The sequence below is a fragment of the Chelonia mydas genome, chromosome 1 (assembly GCF_015237465.2).
Source record: "Chelonia mydas isolate rCheMyd1 chromosome 1, rCheMyd1.pri.v2, whole genome shotgun sequence".
In the NCBI taxonomy this organism is placed as follows: domain Eukaryota; kingdom Metazoa; phylum Chordata; order Testudines; family Cheloniidae; genus Chelonia; species Chelonia mydas.
This window is the reverse complement of record NC_057849.1, coordinates 80,375,750-80,403,640: the sequence shown is the minus strand read 5'-3', so window position 1 is coordinate 80,403,640 and position 27,891 is coordinate 80,375,750. Positions and strand designations below refer to the sequence as shown.

Below are 27,891 nucleotides of genomic sequence, written 5' to 3'. Positions count from 1 at the left end.
CAAAAGTAATTTTAAGGCAATAAGAAATGTGTATGTCTTCTAAGCAACATTTGGCTAAAAGAGATTCCATTTTTATTGTTCTTGGAGATTTGCACATTCTTGCAAAAAATTCAATGAGTTCTGAAGGCTGAATAGTAAAATCTTCAGTAGCTAAGTGTTGTAATAAAAAGTTATGCCATGGATGGGGGGAAAAAAACCAGATACAAACACAATGTTTACATTGCACACTAAAGAACAGCATGATATTGCTGAAATAGATTCTTTATTTCTGAAACATCCAAAACAGCAGTATACACAGTTGTAATCAAATATTAAATCATATGCCATTATAAGAAAGCATTGATTAGTGCAATTGGATTTTGTAAAAGGTCTATCAAAAAGATTTATTTGCATTAAAACTCATTCATTTCCCATAAGCAACCATTATTAAAACATTACAATTTTATTTTTTGTAATAAAGTATTGAAAAACTAACTGTAGTTAGTGACCATTGCACCTTTTAAGTGAAATGTGGTTTATGCTGCCATTATAAATACAAAACACTATGATAATAAATTAACATTTGAACAAAATGACAAAATTATGTTGACCCAGCTGTATGGCAGTTTCCAGTGAATGCTACTCTTTTGTGCTTTGGAACATAAAAAATTACTACTTTCATATTGCCCATGGTTTGTTTTTGAAGGATATGTTCCTAGTGCTAAAAAATAGTACATGACCACAAAAATATTATTTATGGCACACACAAAAATTTAATCTTCTCTCTGTGGTTTAAGCAAGTGTGAAAGAAATTAAGTGCAAAAAATTAAATTCTTGGAAACACTAAAAAAAAAAAAAATTCCAAGCATATAACATAGGCCCCAAATTTGCAACAAAATGCATAATATCTTTACAGAGTACACTGAATAAATTATCCTACTATATGGCAAAGCTGTTTGAAATAGTGGCATTTCTTAGCTCTCTCGAAGGAAGTATGTCCGATATTTTTCACATATATAAAAATTTCTTAAGTTCTAAATGACAGTACCGCAACTGTTAGTTTGATAACACTGCAGTTTTCCAGGCAAATGACTAAGTGCAAATGAACAATGGTCTTTTTTTTTTTTTTTTTAAATGACAGGGTATAATGAATATTCTTACATATTAAAACTCAATGAAAATAGTGTGGTGGGACCTTCCCTTCCTGTAACATAGTTACCCAGCCAGCTGGGTAATAGAAACCACATTATTTCTTTTCCGTTGTTCAGGGGCATCCGACATCAATAGCAGCCGTCTCTCCAATTTCCATCTCGTAGAGTACTAAGAGAAGAAAGAGGCTTTGGAGGCTGAAGAAAACTGTTTTAAAAAATAAGACACATTTCAGGTAAGAGAACAATAAGACATGCATCAGTCACATATGTAATGAAGCTGGTCTTGTAGGTGTTCCCATATACACATGCATGTACACTCTTCCATGGCATATTTACAGCTCTATGCTAATATATTATAAATGGCATAATTAAGGACCTGGGGTGAAATCCTGACCATACTGAAGTCAATGGGAGTTTTGCTATTGACTTCAATGGGCCAGGATTTCAATCCTAAACTGTAGGATGTGGTTCTGATCTGATGCAGGAACAATGTGGCCTGGCACAAAATGTAAAACTCCAATCCTTCTTTTCCTCCCTACCCCCACCAACTCTTCTCTTCACTCCAATGTTTTGCCCTGCTCATCCCATTCTTCTCCATACAAAGAAAAAAAGCTCATTTCTTGTTTTTCCCCTCTCCCCACTGTTCTGCCCCCAGCCCACAAAAACTATTTCCTTCTCACATAACAGCAGTAATAGAAGTTCTGCAAAGGAGGCCCTCGGTGAGACCTGTGAAATCTCACCTCTTTCAATAGGTTCACACAGATGGCACAGGCGAGGGATTTAACAACAATTCTGTTGACGATGCACAAGATCAAACAGAACCTCCCTCCCTCTCCCTTAACTGTTTTGGCTCTGCAGGACTAATGGGATTATAAAGCAGTGCAAATACATTTCTGTCACTAAAAATAGTAGCTATGTCCCAATACAAATAGGCTGCAGAAAATAATTTCATCTTAAAGGGGGGGTGGGGGGGAACGGACATTCCCGCACATGAACTGTTGCACCCAACATGCATTTGAAAAAAATAAATCAGTGCATTCTAAAAATAGCACCTTGTTTTTTTCTGCCAATGGCAGCATTAGTATTGTCCAGGAGAGAGAAAGCCTTCCTGAAATTGGCCTATTCCATGTTTTAAAAACATAAACTGGGAAACATTAGCACCATAATAGAACAGCCAGTTTAATTTTTATTATAAATTCCTTAGCAATTAACTATCCCCCAAACCTCCAAACGCTACTGAGGATAGCTGTTTCAAATGAGATTTAAAGAAAACCTGCCTCGGACAATTAGTTTGACACTGTATCCAACTCTGCTCCATCTGCTTCTTTAACAATTTCAGGAGGGCTAAATACATTTTACAGCCACCATATTTTAACTACATCACTTTGTTTAAATAAAATGGAGGGCCAGAGTCAGACTGGAAATGCTAGTGGATATGGTCATATGAAATCTACGAAGAGAGCCACCAGCAGCCATCAACAGGCACTGGGGGAGCCATAGCCAGCTCCAGTTCCCTGCTATTGCTTCTTGTAAAGCCAGGTTTCATCCTCTCAGGTCCTAGCTCTCTCCCTTCCCTGCTCCCCCTCTAGCCACAACTACTGCTGATTCTGCTGGCTCCTCTCCCATCAGGAATCCTGGGCTGGAGGAGGGGGGCAGCCTGCTGCAAGGAAGATGGAACCAGTAAGTAAACAGCAGCCACCAGTGCTGATTCTTGCATTTCTCTGCAGTCAGTGGCTCTAGTGGTTAAAAGTAGATTGAAACAGCAGCAGCAGCTCTCCCCATACCATTACTAGGAAGTGGAACTGGACTTCCATCAGTTTCCTTTTCTTTCATAACCGGGTTGACTCCCCTCACACACTCTTCTCCTTCTCAGTGCCCAACCCCCTAGGATTCAATGCTCCCTCCTTGTTCCCATGCTAGAGCCTTAGGGCACCAGACAGAAGATATGTCCCTTACACACAAGCAATGTCACCCGTGACTCTTCCTGGCAGCTTAAGCATTTCCAGCACCATAATTTCTAGTCCATGTTGCAACAAGGCAGCAAAGAGGGGATGGAATTTAGAGTGAATTATGTGAACTATTCTTTTTTAATGAACCATTGGGATTAGGTAGAAGAGAGAGAAATAATTTATTTGGTGGGACTCAACCTTTAACTACTGATGTGTACAGTTTAGCAACACCACATTACTTAAGCTATCAGCACTATTAGAAAGCATGCAGAACTATTAAATGGCACTTTGTGTAATGAAACTAATCACTTAATCAGAATTCTCTCAAAGGAAAAATTACTGCCGTAACTAACGGCCTACTAGCAGCTCTCAAAACATTTTCATTTTTTGTAAGCAGAAAAGAGCTGCTTTCATTTTCTCAAAATTGCTGCATGTATTGATCTCGCTTATAACATCTGTACCCCAGAGCATAAAAGTTATATTGAGTGTTTGCACCGTAAACCTCTGTAACTGTGTAATTCACCAAATAGGAAAGAAGCATTAATTAATGTAAAGTGCAGGTCCTGCACACAACAAGGCCCACTGAAACCAAATGAGCCATTGTGAAATATCAAAGGACAAAGACTTTGTTGATTGCCTTCCCCCCCACACCTGCCCATGAAGACCACAAGGGCACAAACACTTTTCCCATCAGTTTAAATTCAGGGCAAAGGGCATAACAATTTGTGACTAGAAGGAACTATATCACTATACTGCTTGGAATTTGGAGAGGGCAATATTTCTTCGCGTAAGTAAGGGATCCCAAAGCTGCTTGGATTGGGTTAGCTCTAGAGACATAGAAAGCTTGCATATTGCAGCAGTTTCTATTACTTTTGCAATCTAAGATTAACTCATTTGTGTGAGTATGTTTACATGCTTTAACCTTGTAAATAACTCATTTCTTTTTCTTAATTAATAAATCTTTAGTTAGTTTATTATCGGATTGGCTAAAGCATTGTCTTTGTTCTAAGGTGCAATTGGTCCTTTGGGACTGAGAGTAACCTGAATATTGTTGTGATTTCTTGGGACCATCTATTACAAAGGCAAGTTTGTCTGGGTGGCAAGATAGACCGGAGCACCCAAGGAGACTGTCTGTGACTCCATGGATAGGCTGCTATAGTGCTTGAAGTATTCACACTTGTTACTTGCTTGGTGAAATCTAAAGTATAGAACTCTCAACTAATTTGGGGTTTGTGCCCTCCTTCTTGACAGTCTGGCCTGAGGTAGGCACTCACGCATGTGAGCTACTCCAGACAGCCTGACATGTGGCTTCTCTTACTTTTCTCTATAATAAGTTGTTTGAATATTTATCAAGAGATATGGAAGGAAAGTATGACTAACTATTCTAGAAAGGAGACAGAGACCTTGGGACAGGTTGTACTTGCCCCAGACCGGGGACAAAAGGGTTAACACAGAAGCTCTTGGTGGCAGAAGCCACACCCCCTCATCCCTAATGGGCATGCTCCAACTCCTGCTGCAGTATAAAAGGGAGCAGCCTAGCTCAGTCTGTCCTGACCACTGAGGAGGAAGGATGCACCTTGCCGGCTCCAGCTGAGGAGCAGCCAGGATCCCAGACTGTGAGAGCAGGAGACGCCAAGGCCCGGACAAGTGCTTAGGTATCCGCAAAGCCCCAGGAGATTACAGTCGCTAACTGATAAGCCCGGAGACTCCAAAGACACCCCAACTTCAACTGTAGAAGTCACGGTAGGAATTAGCCCAGGGAGGGCTAATGTCCCTGCAGCAGGCGGCGTGTTATGTGTAGATTCCCCACCGACTTAGTGGTGAACCCATTTGCCATTACCAGGGCCCTGGCTGGGACCCAGTGGACCTTGGTCCCCCTACCCCAGCCACCCCCTTTGGGGAGCAGCCCACCAGACCTCCTCCTATTGACTTTGGCCATGAGGCCGCACTTCCCTGCAGCCAAGGGGAATCCTATTGACTCTGGCCATGAGGCCGCACTTCCCCGCAGCCAAGGGATAGTCCTATTGACTCCAGCCACTGGGCCACACATCGCTGAGGGTAGCCATATTGATTTAACCATGGGGCTACCACGCCCTTGCCCAACCCCGCCCCCCAGGGTGATGGGGTACACTTGCCCTGTGACAGACCTCTACAATAAACAGTTTCTATTCCAGAAGAGCAAGAGTTCCATCGGGGAACAAAAAAAACAAAACAAAAAAGTTATATTGGAAATCTAAGGGTACACACTTCACTAAAGAGGAAACGGGCAGTTGTTTTTTGAAGTCCCCTTTGTACCAACACACTGGGCCAAACTGTTTTAATTTACACAGGTGTAAAACCAGAGTAACTCCACTGAAGCAAAACTGTGAATCAAAAGTGTTTTTCTGGATCTAGCCAATATCTAGTTGAGATTTGGGCCTGGATCAGTTAGGTGGCCAAAGCTCAACCCAGACAAGACTAAGGTGATATAAAGTGAGTTGGAGGAAGCAGCTGGAAGTATATTTGAGGGAATCCATCCCCCATCAGTCAAAAGAGTTCATAACTGATGGTTATTTTAGACCCCCAGCTGCCGTTATAGATCATCACATCACAGTCTTTATCACCTCAAGCTTGCTCTACATGGGCTATACCTTTAAACCATTTGGAAACTAAAGTTAGTGCAGAACGTAGTGCAGAACGTTAGTGCAGAACGTAGTGCAGAAATGTCACTTGCTAAACAGGACATTTCTCTGGGAACAGATGACATCAGGGCTCTGGATCTGCACTAGTTGCTTATTGGTCTCCGGATGGAATTTAAAAGGTATTGGTCATGACCTACACAGTCCTACATGGTGTGGGAGCTGCCTACCTGACACACTTCCTCTCTCACCGGGCCATTCTGCCACAGCTGTAGTCAGAGGTGCAACCCTCTTGTTTTAAAAAGGAGGGGGCTCTCAGCAAGCCATTCTCTGTGTGGAACTGGGACATCTGAATTTGCTACACCATTTATTCAAAATAACTGGAACTAGATTACCTTTGGGGCACATTGCACAAACTATTATTTGATAGGGTTTGTGGGGAAGGTTGAGATTGTTCTTGGGGAGGGGAGGTAAAATGGGAGTTGTTTTAATTTACTGTTGGCTCACTGAATTACATTGTTACCTGTATGTGATTATTTAACATTGCTGGGTGGTTATCATTAATTATTAAGGTTCACTGGGGTTTATGAATGGGCAGTTTTCATGTCTTAGAGAGAAAGACATGTATAGAGGACAGAATTCAGCCCAGCATCAGTAGCCTGTAAAAGTGTTTCTGTTTAAAAGCCTTAATTCAGACTCTTCTAAAAAAAGAAAAGAGTTCTCAAACCCAACGCTATTCATATGTAAAGGAGGTGCATTTAACTCTTTTCATTAATAAGAACATTCTCTTACCTTCGAACTGGCTGTGCAATTTTACTCCTGGGTATACTACTCCCACTTAGGGCCAGTGATGGTCTTGGAAGAGCACTACGTCCTACAGTCCCAGGATTTGCAGTCTTGTTTGGCATGGGGATTCCACTGTTAGAATATAATTGTAAGGTGCTGGATAAGGGAATACTATTGCTGCCTTGTACAGTTGGGCTTACATATGCTGTAGCTTTGAGAGGCTGTCTGACAGACACAGGAAAATGTCCCACACTATGAACTCTGTGCTGAAGCTGTCCTGGAGATGGAACTGTAAAAGGATGGAAACAAAAGAAGTATACAACATCAGCACACAACACATAGTACCAGGTATTAGCACTTATTTCTAAGTAAGTCTGTACAGTGCTGAATGCACTTGTCATTAGAGGAGGTGACCTTTTGTTTCAATCAAACCAGCTGTAAAACAGGTTAAATATTTAGATCCAGTATGAATACAGACTGCATCTGTTAGTCCAGTTTAAGTAAAAATTTTAAAACATCACTACCAAACAAAAATAAGATCATCAGACAAAAATCCCACCCCTACTTCTCACTCCTCTTTTGCTCTGCAATGATTCAATATTTATTCTAGGTAACTATAAGCCACATTCCTCTAATGTAATTATAGTTTTAACATGACAGACTTGCTGAAATTATAATTTATTCTTTTTCCCAGATCACTAAAAAGTCAGTCATTATAAACCACATGATACTTTTTCCGTAGTAAGACAATTATTTTGGCATTACAAAAAAATGTCATACAGGTCTATGCTTTATGTATAAAAACAGCCAAAAGCTATAAAAAGTCTCCTGAGTATAACAACCCATTTCACATACAACGTTACACAAACTATCATTTCAAATCAGTGCTGGAACATCCAAAAGCTTTAGAAAGCGATTCTCTACACTACCCTGCCCTCTGGTGTGCATCAACTGCATGCATTTTATGATCCACAAGATAGAAACTAAACACCCAAAGGGCCTCATGTATTTAAAACATCTAAGGCAGTGGTTCTCAACCGGGGTATGCATACCCTTGGGGGTCCAAAGAGGTCTTCTAGGGGGTACATCAACTCATCTAGATATTTGCCTAGTTTTACAACAGGCTACATAAAAAACACTCGCAAAGTCAGTACAAACTATAATTATATTCAATGACTTGCTTATGCTGCTCTATATAATATACACTGAAATGTAAGTATAATATTTATATTCCAATTGATTTATTTTATAATTATAAGGTAAAAATAAGAAAAAGAAATTTGTCAGTAACAGTGCTGAGACACTTTTTTTTGTCTCATTTTGCAAGCAAGAAGTTTAAGTGGAGTGAAACTTGGCATATGCAAGACAAATCAGATTCCTGAAAGGAGTACAGTAGTCTGGAAAGATTGAGAGCCACTGATCTAAGGTATGTATATACTTCATATGGGTACAAGCCTCCCAGCCTGGGTCCACAAACTCATGCTAACAGGGCTCCTTCTAGGGCACGAAAAATTATTTTCTAACAGACAACCTACCCTAAATTCTCAATTATTGAGGGACAATCTTCACTCATTGGTATATCCACTTTCCATAACCAACTCTCTGTAACTTTTCATGAGAGATGTACCTGAATACTTGCATGCTAATATCTAAACTGTATTGTTAAATTTGGGTTGTTGCTGATTATGTATTATATGCATCTTATTACTTTTAAAACTTTGTATTTGAGGATAATCTAAGCACTATACCCATATGTACATACACTCTTTTCTTAACCTGTGTACTATATAATTTTTTAACATTAGTTTTAATAAAATCTTCAAATCTGCAGCTCACCCTCTGAAGCTTGAGGGTGTAACATCAAAGCACTACCCACACAGCTTTGGGTAAAATATTTCACAATTGCATAAGGCAGTGAGTTTCAGCACAACAATGAGCAGTAAAAGATGTATACTTACTACAAGATTGTATTCTTGAAATCCCATTACCGGCTCCATGTAAACTGGAATCAAAGCTTTGACTGTTCCTCACAGAGACTGGTGAGCTAGCATTGTTATTAATGGTAGGAGTACTTGGCATCCGAGCTAGGTTAGGCATGCTTCTTCTGAGTTTATCTGAAGCAAAAGCAAACCATTTCCATAGTCACATCAAGATTTCCATCACAAACATCTGACTGACTTCTGCAGACCATTAAACTTAGCAAAATTATTTCAACAATGAGAAATGTGTTGTCTCCATGGGAGAAAATAAAAATTAAATATTATTTGTTTACTACTTGAACCCTTCTGACTAACATATTAACATAGCAAGCCATTCACATATCATGCCAAATCAGCGTAAAGAGATTCCCAGATAAAGAATTTTAGGATTTACGGTCAAGCCCAGGTCACAGTCATAGTGAATTGAGTTACTTTGTCATAGTTCAGTCTCCACTGATCACTTCACTTAAACACAGATCCAATTTAGCTCAAGCATGAGCACTTGTAATCCTCGAAGCTGCTAACTGGAGACAAACCGTGACAATGGAGTTCTGTCTAACCACTTTATTAATAGTCACTAACAGTAATTGTAATATTATTGCCTTTATAACTACAGTACACAGACCTATAACAGGTGCTATAGTATCAACTATTAATTTACCAATTATAACTACTTCAAAAACAGGGCTCCTTTACTCCTCCACGTCTCCCAATTCCTAGGTCTTTAAATGATATATTAGCAGATCAAAATGTACTAATTATAAAGAGGAAGGGGTAGTTCCACTGAAAAACAAACAAAAATGTCTCAAGAAAGTTACACTAAACACAACTGATTTGAAAGAAACTAGTTTAGTTTCATAATAAAACATTCCCAGGTAGAAATTTGTGTCACAAATGGAAGCATTTCCCCCAAAACACTATGTGGGTTTGCTCTGAAAGTTTGTTCCAGAAGTCACAACAGATCCTCTAGCTCCCCAGCTGTCTGAACCCACCCCATAGGATCAGATATACCAAGGCCACACCTGAGGATGGGTTCTCACATTAAGCAGAGTTCTAATTCAATTTTCCAGAAGTACAATCCTTCCACAGAGTAGAAGATTTATGTTTGCACACAGAGCATCCTCATGTTTGGGCAAGTAAAGAGGGCAGGAGGCAGTGAAGGTGAAGGTTCCGGTGTTTCTTTTTGTGCTATTGGCAAAAATTCCAACACTAATTCATTGATTTTTGCAAAAGTCAAGATCTAAAGTTAGACCAGGTATTTCAGTCTGGATACTAAAATCCAATCTTCAGGTGGGGCAGCATCATCTCTGCTTGTCACCACCATCAATCATGCTGAAGATCCAGCCAACTCCTGGTGAAACACTAGATTGGAAGCTAAATGCCATCGGTCACCCCACAGTTCTCTTGTCAAGGGGAGGGAAGGCAACTTCGCCGACCTGCCGCAACATGGCACACTGCTTATTTAGTTTTGATAAATTATGCGTAGCACTGGATCTGCCACATTCCCAAGTGACATGTAGCTGGTTTACCAGCTCCTGCCTCCCTTACATCGCACTCTCCCAATGTTCCTGGCACCCAGTAACAGCACCAACATGCCACATACTGAGTCTGATACTGGTTTGACCCTGACAAACACTTATTTGGCCCACTACTTGAATTTTGAAGACTTGGAGTTCTGATAAGAGAATGAAATCATGGCCAGGATTCTGAGAAATGCTGACAGAAATCTGTGGCCACAACACTACTACTAAACTCTTATATATTGCTTTTCAGCTATGTATTTCAAATCAAATTACAAAGGAAGGCAAGTAACATTATCCCTTACCTCTTAACAGAAAACAACCAAAAGGTAAGAGCCTCTCAGTACAGCTATTTACTCAATTTATCTGGACTATAATTGCCTAAGAGTCATAGGCTGAAGGATATACCAGTTGAAACAGGAGTTAGAGTTCCACACTATACAGGCTGCAACAGATCTACAGCTCTATGAGACAGTAACACATTCTACAGCTGATTGAAGCTGTATCTTATCTACAGGATGTCATCCTGTAGATAAATCTTGCAGCACGTCAACACTCTTGGACAGGAAGGACATCCAAGTGGTAGTGCTGGCATCTGCCAAGTGAGTTTTCACATATTAGCTGGAAGGCATAGAGGAGCCTTTGCTATAGTGTCTCAAGAGTAAGTGGTTTATGAGACGTCCTTAACCTTGGCATGGAACATGAAACAGACATTGCCAAGGGATCTGGGGAGCATACATATTCAATATGCATAGCACTACATCCCATGCACATTCATCATTGATTCCAAACACTCTTCCTCTCCATCTCTGTCACCCTTTTCTGTTAGCCTTTCAATGCTGACTCCTACTCCTGCAAGACCTTAACTGTCAAAAATAATAAAATTGAAATTAACAAGATGTGTTATGTTGCACAAACACACCATTTAATAGTGTTGTAATCCTTCCCTTACACTCTCCACACTTACCTGTTATCCTTCCTGTGCCATGTCCAACTTAAATGTAAAGTGCTTTTGGCAGAGACCTGTCATGTATCATTTGTCAGTAAAGTAACATGTGTACCTTTGGCACTCTATAAATAACTAACTGTTTTGGATACAATGTCTGTTTTCTTACCCAAGGGAGGGAAATAATCTGGGATGTTACAAATAAGATCCTGACTAGAAACTGGACACTGATTATCTCGAAGCGGGGTGAAGGGGACACAACAGCACCATGATAATGATGGAAAGAAAGGGGAGAAGGAACAACAGGGAGTTTAAAAACTTAATACTGCAGTAGCACCAGAAAAGTCTCTTTCAGAGATTCTGGAGGACATCAGCCTTAGGCATGGTACAAAAACAGTGATGGCTGCTGGCAATTTGGGAGTAATGAACACCACTTACCTACCCATTTTATCAATGCTCCCCGGCATGCCTGAAACTCAGAGTGAAGAGCAGAGGGCTGAACAGAGAGGTCTTACGATAACACTACGCAATTCTGAATGACAGCAATAATAGTGTTCCTCATTTTAGGCGGAGTCAGGAGGTAAGGAAAGTGAGTAATAGAACTAGAGGAAGAAATCAAATCAAAGGGGAACATAAAAATCTCTCCCAGCCTCTTCCCTGGTGCCTATACGTCCAGCATTTTAAAACTGTTTTAGACAACAACCACTTTCACAACCTGTTCAGGAATTAGACTCTACATCAAGTTATTTAACAATAATCTACCTGAAATGATTCAAAGTCACAATGATTTTAAAAGATTTAAATTTCTGTCCACAGAGATCAAATATCATATCACAATAATTCACTGACAGATATCACTGCTGCAATTCGGACACATTTCACTGGTTTATTTAATCTGACCTTTAAAAAAGTATTGATAATTGTGTAAAGTACAGAGGGACAAAGAAAAAAACACTAGTCAGAAAGGCATGTAACCTACCTCCATTAATCCTGTTTGGTTGCTGCTCTGGAGTTTGGGCTTGAGGAGAGTAATACTGCTGCTGATAATTATTTGGAGGGAAATATTGTGAAGTGGGGCTTCTCCTGCACTCCCGAATACTGGAAAAAGTTTGAGAGTGTGGAATTCCTCTTTGGAATGGTGAACAGCGAGTAAGTCGGGGCTGTGGAGGTGGCAGGTGATCAAACTCTTCTTCATCCTCAAGACTATAGCGATCATATTCCTGATCACTGCATGTCCCTTTCTTTCCTGAATGTAGAGATATACTTGAGCTGTGTCTTGATACAGATGCTGAAGTAGAAGCATAATCTTGTCTGAGACCTGTAAATTTTAAGCAAATGATATTTGTTTTTTAACTAGACGATCAACACTTGTAACTGAACTATACTTAGGACCAGAGCCTCAGCTAGCGTAAACTGGCACCACCTCATTCCAGTTAATGGGGCTACCACTTTCCACTAGCTGAAGAGCTGGTCCTTAATGTTTTAAATGGTTATCATTGAGCTGTATAATTAAAGATAGTGTAGCCACATTGTTAACAGAACAATAATATTTCCTAAATCTGTAAACAAATGAGTACTCTGGAGCAGTGGTTCTTGAACTTTTCCATACCATGACTCATGCCAGGAAGCTCTACACATTATGGGTAGGACAAAGTAGTTGTGAGCCCTTGACACTTTTTTGCAAGTGTCAGGTTGAGAACCCCGGCTGTGGAGAACATATCATAATACAATTTTGGAAGTCAAGAAGTTCTGAGAATGGCTGGATGTAAATGCTCCTTAGATTATTAGGAATTGAAAAGTACTTTTTCCTAGATTTATGAAGAGCTCTCAGATTTGACATCTGACTTTGATATCACAACAACTCGAGCATTCTTCCTCAAATGGGAGCTCTGTAAATGAATGTGAAAGAGAGTGTGAGAAAGTGAGTGTGTGTGTTTGTGCATGCGCATAACATCTCCTGTCTCCAAAGGATTAAAGGAACAGCCATCAATATAAAAATCATCTTTGTCTGAAAATTTTGTACCTACTGTTGTTACAACTAACACTTAAGATAATTATAATTGAAGTAGAGGGAAAATATATTCTTCTCTTTTCCAGTATGTTTACCTGTGGCCTGATTTTGGAGGGGTGATTGCGTTCTCCTATTTTCACCACTCTGATTATTCTTGCCTGTTTGGTCTCATTGCTCCAGCCAGATTTAATTGAGTGTTGTCATCTGTGTTACATGAGTGTTCTCATTTAGCCATTCTTTACTCCCATCTGGCTTTCAACACACCTCTTCCCTATATTACGGTCTCCTTTTTCTCTCATTACCTTTTACTGTTTCTATCTCCCTTTTTCTCATCTACCCAGCTTGACTGACACAAAAACGGGGGTGTTGCAAGGCTATGTTTATTATCTCTCAATGATTTTCATGTAAAATTTATTATTATTTGTGACTAAAAATATACATATTTTCCAAACTGCTAGTAATTCAACCCGTGGCCTAAAACTACCAGGCTGTTCTCTGGGGCTTATGCATAAATCACCACAGTGCACTCAACCTAAAACTTCAGCTCTGAATACCCCAAACATTAAGGTCAGGGGAGAATCTATTTCAGAAGCTCACAAGGTAACCAAAAATCCGTGAAGTGTATTTTCCCCCTTTCCACAGATTTTGTGCATGAGGGGGATGATTTAGTCCTCCCTCAACTCCCCCCATCATAAAAACCCCAACACTGTGCTGCATTAACAGAAAGAGAAGGTAAAACACCTACATTCAAGTTTCTTCCAATGAGACAGAGATGCCAGCCTCCACTCAACACATACAGATCAAATTTGAAGTTCTAAAAGATTCATTTCCAGTTATCCAAGCACAACAAAAAATTCAAACCATTTCCTCACTGGTGAAAAACACTTCTCCTCCTGCCATTCAAATAAGACACTTTTTATTAAATTTGCACTTGGATGTTTTTTAAGTACATCAGAAGCAGGAAGCCTGCCAAACAACCAGTGGGGCCCCTGGAGGATGAAGATACAAAAGGAGCACTTAAAGATGACAAAGTCATTGTGGAGAAACTAAATGAATTATTTGCTTCAGTCTTCACGGCTGAGGATGTTAGGGAGCTTCCCAAACCTGAGCCGTTCTTTACAGATGACAAATCTGAGGAATTGTCACAGATTGAAGTGTCACTAGAGGAGGTTTTGGAATTAATTGAGAAACTTAACAGTAACAAGTCACCAGGACCAGATGGCATTCACCCAAGAGTTCTGAAAGAACTCAAATGTGAAATTGCGGAACTATGGTTTGAAACCTGTCCTTTAAATCAGCTACTGTACCCAATGACTGGAAGATAGCTAATGTAACGCCAATATTTAAGAAGGCCTCTAGAGGTGATCCTGGCAATTATAGACCGGTAAGTCTAACGTCAGTACCGGGCAAATTAGTTGAAACAATAGTAAAGAATAAAATTGTCAGACACATAGAAGAACATAAATTGTTGGACAAAAGTCAACATGGTTTCTGTAAAGGGAAATCATGTCTTACTAATCTATTTGAGTTCTTTGAAGGAATCAGCAAACATGTGGACAAGGGGGATCCAGTGGACATAGTGTACTTAGATTTCCAGAAAGCCTTTGACAAGGTCCCTCACCAAAGGCTCTTACGTAAATTAAGTTGTCATGGGATAAGAGGGAAGATCCTTTTGTGGACTGAGAACTGGTTAAAAGACAGGGGACAAAGGGTAGGAATAAATGGTAAATTTTCAAAATGAAGAGGGGTAACTAGTGGTGTTCCCCAAGGGTAAGTCCTAGGACCAATCCTGTTCAACTTATTCATAAATGATCTGGAGAAAGGGGTAAACAGGGAGGTGGCAAAGTTTGCAGACAATCCTGAGTTGCTCAAGATAGTTAAGACCAAAGCAGACTGTGAAGAACTTCAAAAAGATCTCACAAAACTCAGTGACTGGGCAACACAACGGCAAATGAAATTTAATGTGGATAAATGTAAAGTAATGCACATTGGAAAAAATAACCCCAACTATATATACACAATATGATGGGGGCTAATTTAGCTACAACTAATCAGGAGAAAGATCTTGGAGTCATCGTGGATAGTTCTCTGAAGACGTCCATGCAATGTACAGCGGCAGTCAAAAAAGCAAACGGGATGTTAGGAATCATTTAAAAAGGGATAGAGAATAAGATGGAGAATATCTTATTGCCCTTATATAAACCCATGGTACGCCCACATCTTGAATACTGCGTACAGATGTGGTCTCATCTCAAAAAAGATATACTGGCATTAGAAAAGGTTCAGAAAAGGGCAATTAAAATGACTGGGGGTTTGGAATGGGTCCCATGTCAGGAGAGATTAAAGAGACTAGGTCTTTTCAGCTTGGAAAAGAGGAGACTAAAGGGGGATATGATAGAGCAGTGGTTCCCAAACTTGTTCTGCCGCTTGTGCAGGGAAAGCCCCTGGCGGGCCGGCCGGTTTGTTTACCTGCTGCATCCGCAGTTCGGCCGATCGCGGCTCCAGGCCAATGGGAGCTGCTGGAAGCGGTGCGGGCCGAGGGACGTACTGGCCGCCACTTCCAGCAGCTCCCATTGGCCTGGAGCAGCAAACCGCGGTCACTGGGAGCTGCGATCGCCCGAACCGGCGGATGCGGCAGGTAAACAAACCGGCCGGCCCGCCAGGGGCTTTCCCTGCACAAGCAGCGGAACGAGTTTGGGAACCACTGTAATAGAGGTCTATAAAATCATGAGTGGTGTGGAGAAAGCGAATAAGGAAAAGTTATTTACTTGTTCCCATCATATAAGAACTAGGGGCCACCAAATGAAATTAATGGACAGCAGGTTTAAAACAAATATAAGGAAGTTCTTCACTCAGCGCACAGTCAACCTGTGGAACTCCTTGCCCTGAGAAGGTTGTGAAGGCTAGGACTGTAACAGGGTTTAAAAGAGAACTGGATAAATTCATGGAGGTTAAGTCCATTAATGGCTATTAGCCAGGATGGGTAAGGAATGGTGTCTGTAGCCTCTGTTTGTCAAGGGTGGAGATGGATGGCAGGAGAGAGATCGCTTGATCATTACCTGTTAGGTTCACTCCCTCTGGGGCACCTGGCATTGGCCACTGTCAGTAGACAGGATACTGGGCTGGAGGGACCTTTGGTCTGACCTAGTATGACCATTCTTATGTTCTTAGACCAAGCATGAAAAGTTTCAACTCAAATGGTAAGTTCTCTTGAGAAAGTTGTGTAACTGAAATTTTAAAAAATAATTTAAGAAAAAAAAGCCACATACTCTCTTCCTGCAGTCGAGCCATGATCTGAACATCAGTGAGGTCCTGTAGTTTATATCCCATGGAGATGGAATCATCCTCCAGTTCGGAGGTGCTCAGTTCACTGTCTATTGATGACTGGGGGCTGAGAGGAGAACTTCTGGAAATGTAACCTATGCAATAAAATAGATTCTTTAGTCGGTAAATATGTACATTAGCTATGTCACAAAGGGTCTGCATTCCAAATATTTTTGTACAGATTGAAACCTTTTGGAAATTTACTACAAAAAGCTTTCTACTAACATTTTGCTAGTTAATTTAGTGCTCTTGAAAAGGTGAAGATACAATCCTGGAGTGCAAATCCCTGTTTGTTCCCAAATTAGATACAGCAAAGACAACAAACAATTAACCCAGCACAGTTTGATTGACTGGGCTAGCTTTCATCCCCAAACATTTCGAACATTTGAGCCCTTCTTATTGAAAGTGTAGTTCTACCCTGAAACGTAACCGTGTAAATACATCACCAGTTTCAACAGATCGGCTCCTTGTATGGATTCCAAGTCACATTCATGTACTTAAATTTTATTGTTTTTTAAATTATTTATAATTACAGTAGCACCAAAAGACAATAAGAACTGGGAACCCATAGTGCACTGTACAAACACATAGGACAACACTCCCTTCCACAAACACTGCACAACGGGAGAGGAAGCTGGATTCTATTTCTTCTGGATTCTATGGGGTGGCTGGGGTATACTCAATGCTTCTACGTGCAGTCTGGCTGGAGTTTGTGAGGGGGTCTATTAATCTCTTTGTAGTCACAGCTTACACATCATAATGAATTTTGTGGGGAAAAGCTAGTTTATTTGCCACTGTGTAACAACAATAGTCAATCATCACCACTATGTTCTCAGCCTCAAACTAGCTTCTCTTGTTCCAGCTTCCCAAAATTAGAATTTGAACTTACACATTTTCTTGACTAGTTTCCTCAGAGGAAACTATTACATGGACTATGAAGGTCAGAGGAGAAAAAAAACCCGCAAAAGATCTTACAGTAGCAGATCTAGATGGTAGTAGGGCCAGAGGGGAGCCTACTACAGCTGAAGCAGCAAAGGAGATGCCTGAATCAATTCTCTCTGCTTGAACGCGTGCCTTAGCCACCCACAGGACATCTGCCTACAACTGCACAGCAACAGAATGGGCTACTGTCTGTCCCTGTGTAACCATAGGTGTCAGTTATCTTTCTAGGGCCCACTCATGGTTCTCCAGCGCCCAGTCATGAAGAGCAAGAGTACGAGGTCACTCTCTGGAATGCATCATGTTTCCATTCAGTGTAAAAAACTACTGCTCCCAGTCCCCTTGTGACAATGATCAAGTTTGGCTCTCTGCACTAGCTGGATCCTGATTTGGGGGATCTTAGGGAAGAGGAGCCAGTGCAGATCAACATACCTTTCTGGTGCTAATCCCCTTGGACTGCAGCTATCACCACCTACCAGTAACATGTGAAATTTCTCATTCCAAGGGGATTATCTCCTCCACCCACCCTGCAGTTTTGTAGAGGAAGAACTCCTGATCCCTGCACCGAAAAAGGAACAACACTATCATTTTGCCACTTGCTCCTTTGGCTACTTGGAAATGCAATTATGTCCTTCCCAAGCTCCTCTTCCCCAGCCACCCACAATTATCCATGCCCCTTTCAAGGGGGCGACAAGCGGGGACAAATTTTTTGGTCAGGTAAATCTTCGCTAGTTATAGTGACACTCTGCTTATGATGAGGAAAGCTACCTCATTGTATAAAATAGAGGATGAACTCCACTACATGATCATTTTATAATTAAATTAAACGTTAGGCCTAAAATTCTTGAAATCTCACCAGTAAGCTAATAGTTTATACATCCTAAGCAGGTACAATGTATTGCAGTTAAAGTACAGCAAGATAAGATTTAGTAAAGCAATTTTGTAAGCATCATACATCACTAAAAAGTTAAGGATTACCTGGTCTTTCAGGTGTTAGTATTGCTTTATTGGAGGTTTTAGAGAAGCTGGGAGTATTAAAGCCATTGCTATATGGAGTGAGTCTTGCAACAGGACTATAGGGAAAGGCCAAGGAAACGGGTGTAGAGAAGAGGCTCCGCCATCGGCTAGCTGTTACAGATGTAGAAAAGAACAATTTTAGGTTATAAATAGAATATTGTTTTCGGGAGAGAAAACTGTCAAACCATAATCTGTTCACTCTCTTTTCTTGGTTTAGGGTACGAGGAGAAAATGGTCTGAAGTTCAGTAGCAAAACAGAGAATTAGCAAAAGCCTTCAACATCTAATAATAGGATTGTGGCTTCTGAAGAGTTTTTTTTAAACAAATGTATCACAAATTAAAATTTTCTAATATACCATTTTTAGTAGATATTTAGCCGACTGTATGTCAACACACTAACAGCATGAGAAAATCAAATCCACTGCAATTAATAAAGCAACTGAAATTTACTGAAGAGATTTGTGGAGTTTCTGCAAGAGATTGCTTCTGGTAATTGCCATGCAACTAAGCTATTAGCTATGAGAGTTCAGATACAGAATGTTAAACCACACTTACCCATCAAGTGTTAAAAACAACTGTAATCCTTTTCCAAGCTTTTAAGCTTCTTGTCATACATTTTTCTTCCGTTTACTGTATTAAATTCCTGGTTACATAAGCATGACTTTTTTTTTTTTTTTTTTTTTTGAGGATCAAGCAAATTACAAAACAGGCCACCTATTTTTCAACAGATTTCTTAACAAAGATGGCAAGGTACTGTATCTGGTCACTCAGCAACAAAAGAGGGAGCCCACAATAGTCAAAGGCAAAAAAGGCTTATTCAGTACACTTAAAAAAAAAAAAAAAACGTAATCAGGATAATTGAATTAAATTGGTTTGGGGGCAGGGTTGTTGGAAACTGAAGGGAGGCTCAGTGGGACTGAGCAGGGGAAAAGAGAGTACGAGGGGCAGGTCTGGAGTGAAGCTGAGGTGAAGAGACTGTGAAGGAGCGGTGGGGGAAGGAGAGGGCTGGAGCAAACAGCCAATCAGCCCCGGGCAGAGAAAATCCGGTCAAAACTGCAGAGAAGTTTCTGAATGGCCAGAGGTCCCTGCCTTGGCTGTTTCTGCTCCTACCAGCTGGATCTCTGGCTGGCTTCTCTCTGCAGTTTTCTCCCATGGCCACATGATAGGGATAGGGGAAGCACTACCATGATCATATGCCTTTTAAGTTTTCACAGGCCTCTTCCTATTGTGACTCTACCAGACCCACTGAGGAAAAAGGGCCTTTTGATACTCAGAAGGTCTGAGATATATCTATGCTCTATATTGTGTAATGTCTTTACACACTATTCAGCCCATCCACCCATTATCCTTGATAGATCCATGCAGCTGGAAACTATTTTGCAGGGTAGATAAGTAGTATGATGAAACACCAGGTCCCCCTTCTCAGCATAACCACTGTGGATGGTTCATTGGGTGGGAAGAAAGTGTACCAAGTCCCCCTGCTCAACTCTACAGGTTCAAGTGGCTTGTCAGCTGTCCAAAAGGATTCCCCTCCCTCTTCCTCCTCACCCCCGGTTTCCCTTCTCCCATCAAAGGGTATTCTTGGGCCATGTAGGGAATTTTGGTTCTTTTGCACCACCCACTGGGGCCAGTACTGAACCGCTCCCTCTAGGGCTGCTATTGCACAGAACAGCGCCAGCATTGCTACAGAGAAAAAAGAAACAGCTCATTATTACCAAATGAGGAACAAAGCAGTCAGGCATGAAAGTGAAGGATTTGCAATGCCCAAGAGTCCCTCTCTCAGTGAGCGAAATCTAGACTGGAGAATGATCAGGGCATAATAATACAAAGTGAAATCCTGCTCCCCTCTCCCCTAGGAATTATCGCTACTCTCTCCATTTTGCAGGATTATACACTTCCTCCACCCCTCAAAAATAAAAAAATAAAAATAAAGTTCTGAGGTCATAGGTGCACTGGCAGTGTCGTACACAGACCACTGAAAAATGCCTAGCAACATCATTCCTAGCTCTAGATAGGTCAGTGCTATCAGTCCTTAGCATTAGTTACTGAAACCCACCAATTTCACTCAAAAGGAGTTAAACTATGCAGTACATCTTTTAAAAAGGCACAAGGCAGCCGTATGTGTAATTTTTTAACTCTAACATTTAGCACCTCTAGTTAAAAGTCATCATTCAATAGCAAAGGACTATAGTAACAATTCTTGTGATTTTATTCTCTTGCCTAACAAAAGATACTGTTTTGTAAGAGTTTGATCATTGGCCAGGCCAATTTGCTGCCTGCATGTTCTCACCCACAGATGCGGTCAACAATACAGCACAAACAAACAGCATTCATTACTTTGTACAATAACTACTGTGAACAGGCCCACCAAGGACAAAGCTACAGTTATTGTAACTCTGAGGGTAGAACTCACATTAAGAACACAATTAGTATTTATGGAAAACAAGATGATTCCACATTACTCTTTCAGTATGTGATCTCAGGAAAAGCTGGGCGGGGGAACAAATATATTTTAGATGAGAACGGGTCAAAAACTAATGTTGCTTGTTTTGAAAGGTTTAAGCACCATATGCTAAAAAATCATTTTATAGCCTTTAAACTTCACTAGGGTTATATTTATTTAGTAAGCACCACTGTTTAGAATCAAATTTACAAAAAGTTTTCATTACACTTGAATTTAAAAACAAATCAAAACAAACCACACAAAATAAATATTTCCACAGTACTCACAAAGACAACAGAGCAAGGTTCAGAGAACTCACATACCAAGCTGAAGTCATAAACAGATGGGTTGGAGAAAGGGGGTATGTATGTGTGAGAAAATGTGAAATTAATGTAAAAATTTATAAATTCACCAAAAACCTGGAATAGGTAATGATTTTACCCTAGACTGATTCTGAGGCTGCACTGATTAACATAATAAAAAGCTACTACAGCATGCAAGGATTTGCACGTCATTAACTGTTGCCAATAGACAGTCTTCCACCCCAGAATATAAGATAAAATGTTAAATAAGGAAACGAAGAATGCTTAGGCCTGATCCTGCATTGACACAGTGTGGCCAACACATTATTTTATCATGAGTCTTACGCTATATTTGGTATTTTTCTTAAAGCCCCAGCTCCCAGAGTAAAGTAAATTATGTGAGAAGTGCAGCTTCCATTTTAAAAAATGAAAGCAAGTTTCCAGCCCTCATAACTATGGAGAAAAGCTTGAAAAAAAATGACCTGAGTATACTCTATAAAGGTTCAGAAGATGTGCTGACAGATTAAGCTGTTTGCATGGCACACAGAAAAAGGAGTTAAAGTACTGTAACTAGATAATAACCTCAGATGGCCTCAAACAACAAAGTTCAAATCAAATTGGAATTTACAAATTTTTTGGATTTGAGGTTTTGGTCTTGGGCTATATTTAGTAAATGGACAACTTGTGGTATGCTATGTCTATACCAGGGATCAGCAACCTTTGGCACGCAGCCCATCAGGGAAATCCACTGACGAGTCGGGCCGGTTTGTTTACCTGCAGCATCCGTAGGTTTGGCCAATCACAGCTCCCACTGGCCGCGGTTCACCGTTCCAGGCCAATGGGGGCTGCAGGAAGCAGCGGCCAGCACATCCCACAGCCCACGCCGCTTCCCGCAGCTCCCGTTGGCCTGAAACAGCGAACCGCTGCCCACGTCTTATTTGCAATGTCATTTGAGCCAAAAATTGAAGGTACATTTACAGTATTGGCAGCCCCAAGAATTCAAATGTCATGAGTCAAGCCCCCCAAAATCATAAGTTTACCTTATATCATGAGATTTAAAAATAAAATAAAATAATAATAAAATAAACAAATATTTGCCTTCTATGATAGTTTGGGGCTTTGTCTGTGTCCCCAATTTGATTCTGTGAAAACCATGTCGTATGTCAGGCTCCATTTTGGATATAACTTTGATTCGTCCTTCACTGTACACTGTGTAACCATCCTCTTGGATTGCATCATCTCTCTTCTGTTGGGGGGTGGAGGAGGCTGGTGCCTAGCTGTCACTGACCCTGAATGAGAGAGTCATCCAAGGGCTATCAACAATTGACTAGCCTTGCCCTGGTGGGACAATGGGGGCAGAGCCATTGACTGTTAAAATCCTCTATGCCAGCAGCCCACAGTGGAGAGGGGGTGGGGATGGAAAAACCCCAGCAGAAGGGTAGAAAAAGAAATGGTGTCTCAGACTAGTTTTAAAAAAAAGAGACAGGCTCTCTAACAAGAGAAGCAGAACAGGCAGGAGTTTCATCAGAAAATTCCAATTCATCAAACCCAAGAAGTTTTGTGGAAACATACCAGGTTCTATGACCTTATCACAAACCAGATGGTTCTGATGGAATCCTGCTTGTGGTTTTGGTCAGATTGTCTGGTGGACTGCTAGGGACTCCAGGCTTCCAAGGTCTGTGGCTCTGAGCAGCCCAGCCATCCTAACTGCCCCAGGGCCAGAGTCCTATGCACTTCCAGACTCCCAGGCCAGCTACTTTCCTGCCCTACTTGACTCCCACAGCCTGATGAGCCAGCTGCCACGAGAGCCACGCAGCCCAGGAAATTCTGAATTTCAGTCAGCTCTAGGCAAGGGGGACTGGGCCCTGCTGAAGGACACCAACCAAATCTCCCAAGATTTCAGGGAGTGGTTAGAAGTCCAGAGGAAGGGTCGTAGTCAGGTGATTGTTTTTTCATAGATCTAGAAATATGTTGTGCTGTCTGACTAAAGTGTATATATTGTGACAGGGTCGGGCCAGATGGCTATAGGAGAGTAATAGAAGGCAGATATATAAGCCCCAGGCTAAGTAGGTCCCTTTTCCCTGGGTAAGGTAACAGGGAAGATTCCAGAACAATCAGGAACCTTCTGGAGACAATTAAGACAGGCTGATTAGAACACCTGCAGCAAATCAAGAAGCTGCTAGAATCAATTAAGGCAGGCTAATCAGGGCACCTGGGTTTTTAAAAGGAGCTCAATTCAGTTTGTGGGATGCATGTGAGGAGCTGGGAGCAAGAGGCACTAGGAGCTGAGAGTGAGAACTGAGGTGTACAAGCATTATCAGACACCAGGAGGAAGATCCTGTGGTGAGGATAAAGAAGGTGTTGGGAGGAGGCCATGGGGAGGTAGCCCAGGGAGTTGTAGCTGTCACACAGCTGTTCCAGGAGGCACTCTAGACAGCTGCATTCCACAGGGCCCTGGGCTGGAACCCGGAGTAGTGGGCGGGCCCGGGTTCCCCCTAAATCCTGGTCAGACACAGGAGGAGTCGACCTGGACTGTGAATTCAGAAAAACGGCCAAGCTGAGGGCTGCCGTGAAGCTCCAAGGCGAGCAAATCCGCCAATAAGCACAAGACCCACCAAGGTAGAGCAGGCACTTTGTCACAGTATGTTTAAGAAGTTCGTCTGCAAAGCATGTGTGTTCCTTACAGTATCTCTGCCACTTTATCTTCAAAGAGCTAACCTACACACCAGAGGTCACGGAGGGTGGAACTCTGGGAAAACATGCATAAACTATTTGGGGTGGGGGGGAGAAGGAGAGCTTGGGAGGGCTGAGCACTAGTTCCAGGGTCAAGGCAACTGGGCTATGTTGTTTTGCAACCAAAAGAGGTGTCAAGACATGGGGTCTGCACCTGGGAAGCACACCTGAGAGAGGTAGGGCTAGGAGCCGTAAACATCATTATTAATTATTATTATTATTATTATTTGTATTGCCAGAATGCCTAGGAGTAAGACCCAGGGAATCACATGGAATTCAAAGGTTGGGTCCAATATAGCAATCTTTTCACCGTCCAGAAGGGGGACAGCCAGGACTGTAACACCTTCTGGGTTTTTTTTGTTTGTTGTTTTTTAAATTTTGGGGTACACTCAAGCCATGTTTCAAGCTTTTCTCTGCAACCATGAGTGCTAGAAACTTTTTTTAAATGGAAGTTTAGATTCTCACTAATTAAATGCCTCCATGGGCTGGGGCTTTAAAGAAAAAAAAAAAAGCATCGTGAAACTCATGCTAAAAATTACTAGAGTTGTTGTTTGCAGACACCAAATTGTACCTGCAAAATTGGAAGTTGGGCAGAGGCACTTACATATACTAAATTCATCAGGTGCAATATGTTTACACAATCAATATCTTGACTTTCTAGCTAGTGCGGTGGTGTTTCCAGATTAATAATCTCAACTATCATCAGATGAGGTAGCCTCTATGCTTTGTTTTAGAAGTTTATTCAGTACTTTTATAACCACAGCAACAATTTCTTCAGCCATCTAGTTAGCGGTAGGAACTCTGCCATCAGCAGAGAGCCACATTTCAACTGCTTCATGCACATTTGCAGTCACTTTGAATCTATCATTGTCTCCAACTCTCTCTCCACCCCACACAACCCTCTTGCGGCTTCCTTGATGTTCCTGTCTTTTCACTTTTTTGTTCAGAAGGTGCAAAGCTAACAACTAAAATAACCCCAGCATAAATCTCAGCTGCTCTATCTGATAGTCTGATGTGGGTCTCCCTCCATCCCTCTTGGTGAAGCTGTTCTGCTCTGTATTAAATAACTGAATGTTAATTGGGTCAGCAGAGACTGCGAATGACTTTATAGCCCAGTGATTAGGGCACTCACTTGAGAAGTGAGAACTGCCTGTTCAAATCCCTTCTCCTCATCAGGCAGCGGAGGAGAGAACTGGGGTCTCCCACATCCCAGGTGAGTGCCCTAACCCCTGGGCTAAAGGTTATAAGGGAGGCAGCCTCCTTCACCCATGTTGTGTGGAGTTAGGTGGCCCCTGAGCACACCTACTGAATCAGGCTCTGCCAAAGAGCTAGGCAGAGAAATGTGTATCTTCATCCGGTTTAAGGATCACACAGGGCCTTACCTGTGCGACAGGCATCCATGTCCCTGCCTGAGGCAGCAGTGCATTTCCCCTGAGGCAGAAACTTAGGTGCCTCAGGAACTTTTACAGCAAAAACTGAGGTGCCACATGAGTTTAGGCAACAGCCAAGCAGTGAGTTTTGTGGATCTCAGTGCCCCCTAAATCTGCGGCCATGTCTATATTACAAGCTTCAGTCAATGCAAGTTACATCAGCATAAAGCCACCACAGTCAGTATATCACTCATGCAGGTACATACTTGCCTCTTTGCACAAGCATTGCACCTGCTTGCCAGGAGTGCTGGTGTCAATGCACAGTGCGGTGCACCATGGGTCGGTATCCCAGTGGGCCACTCGCCATAATCCAGCACACGGTCTTTTGGGAAATACAGGCAATGCATAGTGGGGCAGAAACAAGTGTGCAGGGGTGACTGGGAGGGAGAAGTCAAATTTGCATCATGCAACCATCTCCATCTCATAATGCCATCCCAATCCCATAATTTTCGCTCTTCTTTGTAAAACCCCACAAAGCACTTGTCGCTGTCTGCCATACTGGACAGAAGCATGGATCACACAAAGCTCTGCATCTTTTCATGAATGTTTCAAACAAAGGACGCATGATCCTTCAGTATTTGCAGAGCCACAAGAACCGCCACAGCAGCGAGGAACATGACAATTTCTCAGAGGAGAGAGCATTGTGGGATACAGCAAAAACCACTTCCAGGTTGTTGGTGGCATTAATGGAGCAGCTGCAGACAGTGGAGTGCCACTTCTGGGCCTGAGAAACGAGCACTGACTGGTGGGATTGCATCGTAATGAAGGTTTGGGACAACAAGCAGCAGCTGCAGAACTTTTGGATGTGAAACGCCACACTCCTCGATCTATGGGCTAAGCTCACCCCAGACCTCCAGCGCAGGGACACCAGAATGAGAGCTGTACTGACCACTGAGAATTGAGTGACAATTACACTCTGGAAGCTTGCAACACCAAATTGCAACTAGTTAGAGGGAAATCGTTTTGGAGTTGGAAAATCCAAAGCAAGGGCCATTGTTCATGCAAATGTCCAGGATGTCCTGCGATGCAGGATATTGACTATCAGCCATGTGCAGGACATAGTCGATGGATTAGCAGCAATGGGGTTCCAGAACTGCGGTGAGGCTATAAGAACAGTCATACTGGGTCAGACCAAAGGTCCATCTAGCCCAGTATCCTGTCCTCTGACAGTGGCCAATGGCAGGTGCCCCAGAAGGAATGAACCTAACAGGTAATGACCAAGCAATCTCTCTCCTGCCATCCATCTCCACCCTCTGACAAACAGAGGCTAGGGACACCATTCCTTACCCATCCTGGCTAATAGCCATTAATGGACTTAACCTCCATGAATTTATCCAGTTCTCTTTTAAACCCTGTTACAGTCCTAGCCTTCACAACCTTCTCAGGGCAAGGAGTTCCACAGGTTGACTGTGCGCTGAGTGAAGAACTTCCTTTTATTTGTTTTAAACCTGCTGTCCATTAATTTCATTTGGTGGCCCCTAGTTCTTATATGATGGGAACAAGTAAATAAAACTTTTCCTTATTCACTTTCTCCACACCACTCATGATTTGATAGACCTCTATCATATTCCTCTTTAGTCTCCTCTTTTCCAAGCTGAAAAATCCTTAATCCTTAATTTCTCCTCATATGGGACCCATTCCAAACCCCCAATCATTTTAGTTGCCCTTTTCTGAACCTTTTCTAATGCCAGTATATCTTTTTTGAGATGAGGGGACCACATCTGTACGCAGTATTCAAGATGTGGGTGTACCATGGATTTATGTAAGGGCCATCTACCTATTAATTTTGCAGTGCTTCCTGTACCTTTAGAATGATTAGTCTGTGTGTGTCACTAATCCCATGAGTTCTGTTGACCTGTACAATATCAAGTAGTGGGTTATTTCAGTAGCGCTAGGCATTCTGTATCATATGTTGTGAAATAAAGATAAATTACATTCCCAAAAATAGATTTTTTTTTTAATTGCGTACCAAAACCAGTGCATAGAAACTATGTATGATTAAAAAAAAACAAATACAGTCAGAACTTCAGAAATAAATTAAAGGAACAGAACTAAACAAGACAAAAGAATATCCATGTCCACTTCAATCCATTTTGGCTATACATATACCAATCTTCACGCTCAGTGGTCAGGTTATGTGAAACTGTGATTGTCCTTTCTGTCCACTGGTGTGGAGTAGTAGAGTTAGAGATGTGATCCCTGATGCCACATCAAATGATGGGGATTGGGTGGAGTGTAAGGAGGTGCTAAAATGGAGTTCTCCAGTGACTACAAAGGGAATCAAACCTGTGCTTGTTGAACCCGTAGATGCACAAGAGTCTACAGCATCTGTTTGCTGCTGAAGAAGCCCCATTACATCCTGGGGCATCTCCCTCGCTTTTTCCTGTGTCTGAAATATTCTCCATAGCGTCTGAAATATTCACCCTCCAGGCCTTCTGTTCAGCAGTGGTGTTCAGTATCTCACTGAACAAGTCATCCTGAGTCTGCTTCTTTCTCCTCCTAATCTAGCACAGGCATTCGACGAGTATGGGGGGGACCCCTCAAGGCCACAACAACATCAGCTATAGACAAAACAAACAAACAGAGGTATCATTTTAAGTATAGTCATAACAGAAAGTGAAAGTTAACATTGCAGAATTCTGTTCCCTTGATCCTGTAAGTTTTAAACAAGAGATGCTTATTCAGGGCCGTCCCTAGACATTGTGGTGCCCTACGCTGGCCCCAGACCTCTGCAGAGGGGCGTCCCCAGGCCTCTGCGGGGAGG

At 41.7% G+C, this 27,891-nt stretch overlaps 1 protein-coding gene across 3 annotated transcripts in view; it reads right to left on the bottom strand.

Moving 5' to 3' along the window:
• Positions 1-225: 225 nt before the first annotated feature.
• The window catches only part of SLAIN1 (SLAIN motif family member 1), a 65,044-nt gene continuing 37,378 nt past the window's right edge, over positions 226-27,891 (bottom strand). Inside the window, exons 1-7 of one of the 3 annotated variants that reach the window (XM_043534346.1) lie at positions 22,537-22,911; positions 18,181-18,330; positions 16,209-16,358; positions 11,908-12,246; positions 8,442-8,597; positions 6,490-6,772; positions 226-1,335 (exon numbers count right to left, since the gene is read on the bottom strand). In XM_043534346.1, coding sequence (XP_043390281.1) covers positions 1,260-1,335; positions 6,490-6,772; positions 8,442-8,597; positions 11,908-12,246; positions 16,209-16,269 — 915 coding nt within the window. In that variant the 5' untranslated portion in view covers positions 16,270-16,358; positions 18,181-18,330; positions 22,537-22,911 and the 3' untranslated portion in view covers positions 226-1,259. Of the gene's footprint in view, positions 1,336-6,489; positions 6,773-8,441; positions 8,598-11,907; positions 12,247-16,208; positions 16,359-18,180; positions 18,331-22,536; positions 22,912-27,891 lie in introns of those variants that run through there. The other 2 variants (XM_007058167.4, XM_007058166.4) reach the window with 2 other exon arrangements.